Source organism: Brassica napus, chromosome A7, assembly GCF_020379485.1.
Source record: "Brassica napus cultivar Da-Ae chromosome A7, Da-Ae, whole genome shotgun sequence".
NCBI classification, from domain to species: domain Eukaryota; kingdom Viridiplantae; phylum Streptophyta; class Magnoliopsida; order Brassicales; family Brassicaceae; genus Brassica; species Brassica napus.
Window position 1 is genome coordinate 7,603,093 of NC_063440.1, and position 7,000 is coordinate 7,610,092.

Genomic DNA, 7,000 nt, shown 5'->3' on the forward strand with positions numbered 1-7,000 from the left:
AACTTCTTTTAATCATTTTCTTCATTGAAGACTATTTTTGTGACAAAAACTAAAAAAATGATATCCTAGAGAATTTCTCTTAAATAAAAGAACAAAAAGAAAATAAATGCTTCTACCATCTAATAAAATAATCAAATCAAAGCTCAAAATTTTGAAATAAAAATAAAAACAAAACAGAAACACCAAAGAAAAGTTTTTCTATTTCTTTCATATTTAATGTTTCATCAAAGTCATGTTGCTTCAATTGAACACAAAACTCTTTTCGTTTATAAATAAGAAAAAAGTTGCGAAGAATTTCCAACTAATTGTTGTCCATCAAATTTATAGTCTTTACTTTAATTTAGTCAATGCTAAAATAAAGCAAAACGATCACAAAAGAAAATTAAGAAAATAAGAAGTCTAGGTTGCGATGAATTGTTACTTAATTATAGCCTAAGTTTTTTACAAATTAGGGCTTCTTTATTACTGTTAAAAATATGGTTTTACATGTTTTCATTCGTTGTTATAAAATATATACATATTTACATGTTTTTACCTTTTATCGGGTTTCTTCGGTTTATTCGGTTATAAACTAAACTATATCCAAATCCTACGGTTTTTATAAAATTACATCCATTCGATTTGTATGGTATATACAAAAACTAAACTATATTGTTTAGTTCGGTTCGGTTCGGTTTCACCATATTGAACAGCCTAGGAGAAACTCTCGCTGTAAGAAAACCATAAACGACATGATAATATGTGGACTATCCACATCAGTGAGAATAATAAACCAATTTTTTTTGCCTTTGCTTCTGATTTTTTTTTTTTGTTCAAAAGAAAAAAATCCGCAACTATTTAATTGTTTATACACAGCCTATACATGAAAAATACTGATTATTATTATTATTATTATAAAAATTGTGTGATGTTGGTTGTATCGTCCGACACAGTTGGTGTGGTAGTGGTTCAGAAGGTAGACAATAATTTTGAATATACTATTTCGTGATGCGTAAGAGAGAATATATGAAAAATCTCAACAATACTACATGTGAAGAAGAAAAAGTCTCCAACAGTGCAACAAATCAAATCTGAGAAAGAAAACAAGAAGAAATAAAATGCAAAATCAAGTCACGTGGTTAAACCGAGAGAACAGAGTGAAAGACACGTGCTTGCTACATTTACAAACAAACAAACAGAGAGACAGACAACACAGACAGAAGCCACTGAGCCAGGCTTTTTCTAATCTCGCCTTTGACAATTGGCCAACGATGGCAAAAGCGTAAATTCAGACACAAGCAAGTGGCAAACTAAAAAAGTCTTCGTTGTTGGTTTGCCTTCCTTGTTCACCTCGGACCCATCGGAGAGAACACTTACTACAGATTCAAACCTTTTATTATTAAAGTTAAAACCAAAGAAAGAGAAGCTTCTCGTCTCCCACATTTTCTTCTGCGATCCCGAAAAGATGTTGAAGCTCTCGTGTAATGCGACTGATAAGTTACAGACCCTCTTCTCGCATTCTCATCAACCGGATCCGGCACACCGGAGAACCGTCTCCTCCGTGTCGTGCTCTCATCTGAGGAAACCGGTTCTCGATCCTTTGCGAGCGACCGTATCTGCTGATCAAGGAAGTGTGATTCGAGCAGAACAAGGTTTGGGCTCACTCGCGGATCAGCTCCGATTGGGTAGCTTGACGGAGGATGGTTTGTCGTATAAGGAGAAGTTCATCGTCAGATCCTACGAAGTGGGGAGTAACAAGACCGCCACTGTCGAAACCATAGCTAATCTTTTGCAGGTCAGATTATATTATGTCGTGTTTTTCTTTTTTTTGTTAATTTTCTTTGATTGGATGATTGGTTTGGTCTTCTCGAATGTCACGCACATGTCGTTTTCTAAAAAAATCATCAATTCGTTATATGTATGGTCAAAGTATCAATCTTGATGGGTGGAATTTGTAAAGACAAGAACTTTGTTGGTTGGTTGATGTGTATATTATAGGAGGTGGGATGTAATCATGCGCAGAGCGTTGGATTCTCGACTGATGGGTTTGCGACAACACCGACAATGAGGAAACTGCATCTCATTTGGGTCACTGCGAGAATGCATATAGAGATCTACAAGTACCCTGCTTGGTATTTGGTTTCTGCTTCGTTTCTTTTTATCTATGTGTCTCTGTTTTGATGACAACTTAATGAGAGGAATCTTTTGGTTACAGGGGTGATGTGGTTGAGATAGAGACATGGTGTCAGAGTGAAGGAAGGATCGGGACTAGGCGTGATTGGATTCTTAAGGATGTTGCTACCGGTGAAGTCACTGGCCGTGCTACTAGGTTTCCTTTTCATCATTTTTTTAGCTTCCTGGATTGGTTTGGACCTTTATATTCCGTATTTAATGGTACTGTCCTGATTTGTTGTTTGATGTATGTGTCAGCAAGTGGGTGATGATGAACCAAGACACACGACGGCTTCAGAAAGTTTCTGATGATGTTCGGGACGAGTACTTGGTCTTCTGTCCTAAAGAACTCAGGTAACGCAACACTTTATTTCCAGGGAAATGTCAATTATATCGTGAATGCTGACTTATTTATTTCATGTACATCTTGTAGATTAGCATTTCCTGAGGAGAATAACAGAAGCTTGAAGAAAATTCCGAAACTCGAAGATCCAGCTCAGTATTCGATGATTGGTCTGAAGGTAAAAAAAAACAACAGAATCGTATGACTCTTTCTTTCTCTATCTGTAGCCTTAAGCATTCCTCTAAGACTTTTATTATAATGTTTCTTGCAGCCTAGACGAGCTGATCTCGACATGAACCAGCATGTCAATAATGTCACCTATATTGGATGGGTTCTTGAGGTAATCACCAGATTATTTTTACTATAAAAGCTCGATAATATATATCTTTTTTTTACTTGAGTAATCGACCATATGATCTTGTTTCTCGGTTATGACAGAGCATACCTCAAGAGATTGTAGACACGCACGAACTTCAGGTCATAACTCTGGATTACAGAAGAGAATGTCAACAAGACGATGTGGTGGATTCACTCACCACTACCACCTCAGAGATTGGTGGGACCAATGGCTCTGCATCATCAGGCACACAGGGGCAAAACGATAGCCAGTTCTTACATCTCTTAAGGCTGTCTGGAGACGGTCAGGAGATCAACCGCGGGACAACCCTGTGGAGAAAGAAGCCCTCCAATCTCTAAGCCATTTCGTTCTTAAGTTTCCTCTATCTGTGTCGCTGATGCTTCACGAGTCTAGTCAGGTCTCATTTTTTTCAATATAAATTTGGGTTAGACTAGAGAACTGGAATTATTGGAATTTATGAGTTTTCGTTCTTGTTTCTGTACAAATCTTGAGGATTTAAGCCAAACCCATTTCATCTTAGTCTCTTCCGGTCTTGTCTTGTGTCTCTGCGTGTATCTTATCGAAAACTTAAACAAAAAAAGATTGCTTTTCATATGTTCTTATAATAAAAGGAGTTACTTTGACATAAGAGCTGTTAAGAAATAAGAACTTTATTTCTGTTAACACCATACGAGTCAAGAGTTCAAATAATGCTCTATCGTTGTTATTTGATTAAACAAGTTACATGATTGATAACAGATTCTTGCCTATTATAAAGGCTTGTAAAATTCCAAACAATGTGAGATAAAAAAGAACTGAATACTAGAAAATGAAAAACACACAATTGAGTAGAATAACAAAAAGATACCTTTGAGAGCTCTATGTCAAAGCTTTTCAGTTAATCTAATCATGAAAGAGTTAACCGCAGAAGCATCCAAGACGATCCATGAAGACTCGAAAAGCTCGTGAAAGTAATCAGCTCTACTCTCTTGAGCTGCTTTTCTGAAAGCATTACCAAACGCATTCCCTCTAACTGCACCAAGCCTCGGCTTCCCACAAACTCCAACCACAAGTATCTTCCCTGGTTGTTGAGATGCGCAGGCACATAGCATCGGCTTCATCCTAGCTCCTTTCTCTCTCAAAGCATCCATTAGAAAGTAGCAGAACTTGGTCAAGGCCTGAGGATATCCCAAGTACTTAGCATCAATGGAATCCTCAACCTTCACCCATCTGAACTTCCTTCCACTTCGGATGCATCCTGTTTTGGTGATTGCTGCACTTCCTTGCCTAAGAATTGCTCTTTGAACCTTGATAGCTTGTTGCATACCAGAACGAAGCTTATCCAGATTGTTCAATGACAAAGCATCATAAGCTTCTCCAAACTGTTTAGAAGCAGAGGAGCCACCTGAACCAAGAAACGATTCAAGAAGCGCAGTAATACCGTAGACAACATCAGCTGCAGAGACCCGTGAGCTGTATCCATGAAGACGCAAGAAACTCCTGTAGTAGAAATCATTAAGGCCATACTCGGGCAAAAAACGATCAAACTCTTGCTTCATCTTCCTCTTCACCTCGTTGTTCATGTAGGGAAACTTCTGCTGGCACTCGATAAGCGCAAAACCCATACGCGCTAGAAGAAGCTTAAGTTTCTTGATCCCGTTATCACTCCAGGTCTTGAGTTTAGTAGCGATGTAGGAGGAGCAAAGCATGGAGTCAAACAGATTCCACTCTCTCAGCAGCATAAGCCTAGGCTCTTCTTCGTAAGAGATCCTCGAACAGTCAGGCGCTCGGACCTTGGTTCCGTCCTTGAGAGTAACGGAAGTGATCTTGTCTATGTTCCCGGAGCTATTGATGTGCTGCTCAAGCTCCATAACCGCAGCTTGGTATCTCTCGTCGGTTAACCTCTCGTGAACAAACTGATCAGTCAAGGAAACGCAAGCGAGCCAGAGCAACTCGTTGGTGTTCTTCCTCAACAAGTGAGAGAGCTCGAACAACAAGCACCCAGATGGCTTCCCGTGGAAAGTCCCCATCTTGTAATAATCCCTCTTCAGCTTCTTGAAAAGCTTCACACCCATTTTCCTCCTCTTACTTGGCCTATCATCATCACTCTCTTCGTCATCATCATCACTTTCTTCGTCATCAGATTCATCAACACCGCTTTCTTGATGCATCTGAAAGCTCTCGTTGGCCAATTTCAAGACATCGAAATCGTAAGCGAGATCCGCTTGCCTCTCGTCATCATCAGTGTGGAGAACAACAACCTGCTGATTCTCGTCGCTAAGATTATGCAAATGAATAGGGCGGTGACTATCCACCACAAAGACACGAGCAGCGGGAGCTAGCTTGAGCACAAGCTTCAGATCACGGTGGCAGCCCCAGTTAATCAAGAGTATGGTGACGGGGCCTTCCGCAGGAGGAGCGTAGTTGTGGATCTCGAGAAAGGAGGAGACAGGGAAACAGGAGTAGGGAACCGAATCGGATTCGAGGATGTGAGTGATGACCTTGAGGGCGCAAATGGAATCGACGTCGGAGGATGAAGGGAATATGAGGAGAGGGTTCTGGGAAGACGAGCAAGTGGCTGATTCGCGAAGCTTGCCGTAAAACGATTCTACTTTCTCCATCCTCACCATTATTCGCAGAATAGGATTGAGATGAGAGATAGCAGAAACCGCAGCCAAAAAGTACCTCAGATTCTATTTCTTCTGTGTAATTTTTTTGAGGTTCTAATTAGAGTGAAGTAAATCAAATCAAGCAAAGATGGAGAGAGAGAGAGAGGAAGATAAAGATCTGGGGGGAGGAGCTATCTTTCTTCTTCTTCTTCTTTCTCTGGTAATGAAATGTTTAGAATTTTTTTTTTAATTTTGGGGGTTAAAATCTTCAAAATTTCAAAATATTTTTGATCGGCCGCCAAAACTTTGACGTTGGCGCTGAAAATTGAGGAAAGAGGAGGGAACGTTCCGCATCCACGGAGCATGACCGTGCTTTTATCGTATCCACGCTCAATGACTTCTGTTTTTTGTTTTTACCCCTTTTTTTTGTTTTGTTTTTAGTCAGACAATTCCGACTAAAGACATTAGTTATTTAAATTTAAAATGACCAAAATATCAATTTACAATTCCAAAATAATTAAATATTTTAACCAAAAACCCCCAAGAAAAACTGAATTTTTTTTTTTTGATTTTTTATTGAAAAACGCAAACAAACTTTTTGTAAAATTGAACTAAAATTTTAATTTGTTTTGAGTATTTCGGTTAACTGTATAGTCCGGTTTACTTCTTATGTTTTTGGAATGAATTCAGTAATTTTAGATAGTTTGGATATAAAATAATGAAACCAAATCAAATCCAATAAGGTTTTGGGTATTTACCGGTTCTTAACACATACTTAACCAAAACATAAAAGAAGTGTGAAATACATAAATACAAATTCTTATAAATACACAAATGAGTCTTAAGGAACCATACTCAAACTATTCAAAGCCCATAAAACCAAACCTGAGCAAATACATAAATACGCAGGTGTCAGGTCTATCTACTCTGTAACTCTAGTTCTTCTTCCAGCTGAGCAACAACATCCAACATTTTCCCTTAGCTCATGCATAACAAGGCTTTCAAGATCTGCCTCAAATTCATGCTTGGTAGTTATTAGTTAAGCATCACCCACGGCTTGACCAATTCATAGGCCTTGGGACAAAATGTAAAAGAAAACAAATTAATAATAGTGAGACAAATGTTTAAAAGAGAGAGTACCAGAGAAGAACAAAAGAGAATTATGTTTATTAGAGAAAAGAGAATTTTGTGTAGCAGAGAAGAAGAAAAAAACTTGATGTATAAACAAACAAATTTTCAAAAATTAACATTATAACTAAATTAGAATTTTTTTCTGGTCAAAAAATCTTTTTATGGTAAAAAAAATAAAATCAATTATAAAAAGTTATGGGTAATTTTTAGCCGTGGATCATCGAAAGTTGCATCGTATGCCTTTGTGTCTAAACTAATTTTGTTTAATGGGGTACAAGCGGTGTGGTCGCTCCGGATCCACCTTGTGTGCTCCTATGCCTCCTTTTCTTAATAGTTGAAGGTTTGTATTTTTAAATATATTACTTGATACAAAATTAATAAAAAGATCTGAAAAAATATTTTAGAAAAGTATTATTTGTAATAATCTTT

The 7,000-nt window shown here is 37.9% G+C and overlaps 2 protein-coding genes across 2 annotated transcripts; one reads left to right on the forward strand and one right to left on the reverse strand.

Moving 5' to 3' along the window:
- The first annotated feature begins 1,008 nt into the window (after window positions 1-1,008).
- LOC106393021 (oleoyl-acyl carrier protein thioesterase 1, chloroplastic) lies at window positions 1,009-3,477 on the forward strand. Its single transcript, XM_013833775.3, has 7 exons — window positions 1,009-1,774; window positions 1,978-2,111; window positions 2,195-2,308; window positions 2,410-2,505; window positions 2,585-2,672; window positions 2,766-2,834; window positions 2,933-3,477. Exons 1-7 carry the CDS (start codon window positions 1,445-1,447, stop codon window positions 3,188-3,190), a joined length of 1,089 nt encoding a protein of 362 aa, XP_013689229.1. The 5' UTR covers window positions 1,009-1,444; the 3' UTR covers window positions 3,191-3,477.
- Window positions 3,478-3,526: 49 nt separating this feature from the next.
- LOC106393014 (cell division control protein 45 homolog) lies at window positions 3,527-6,520 on the reverse strand. Its single transcript, XM_022689799.2, has one exon. It carries the CDS (start codon window positions 5,459-5,461, stop codon window positions 3,716-3,718), a length of 1,746 nt encoding a protein of 581 aa, XP_022545520.1. The 5' UTR covers window positions 5,462-6,520; the 3' UTR covers window positions 3,527-3,715.
- Window positions 6,521-7,000: the final 480 nt, after the last annotated feature.

Coding starts and splice junctions, on each gene's coding strand:
- LOC106393021 (XM_013833775.3), top strand. CDS start 1,445: ATGTTGAAGCTCTCGTGTAATGCGACTGATAAGTTACAGACCCTCTTC. Junction 2,112..2,194: donor ATCTACAAGTACCCTGCTTG/GTATTTGGTTTC, acceptor TTTTGGTTACAG/GGGTGATGTGGTTGAGATAG. Junction 2,673..2,765: donor ATTCGATGATTGGTCTGAAG/GTAAAAAAAAAC, acceptor TGTTTCTTGCAG/CCTAGACGAGCTGATCTCGA.
- LOC106393014 (XM_022689799.2), bottom strand. CDS start 5,461: ATGGTGAGGATGGAGAAAGTAGAATCGTTTTACGGCAAGCTTCGCGAA.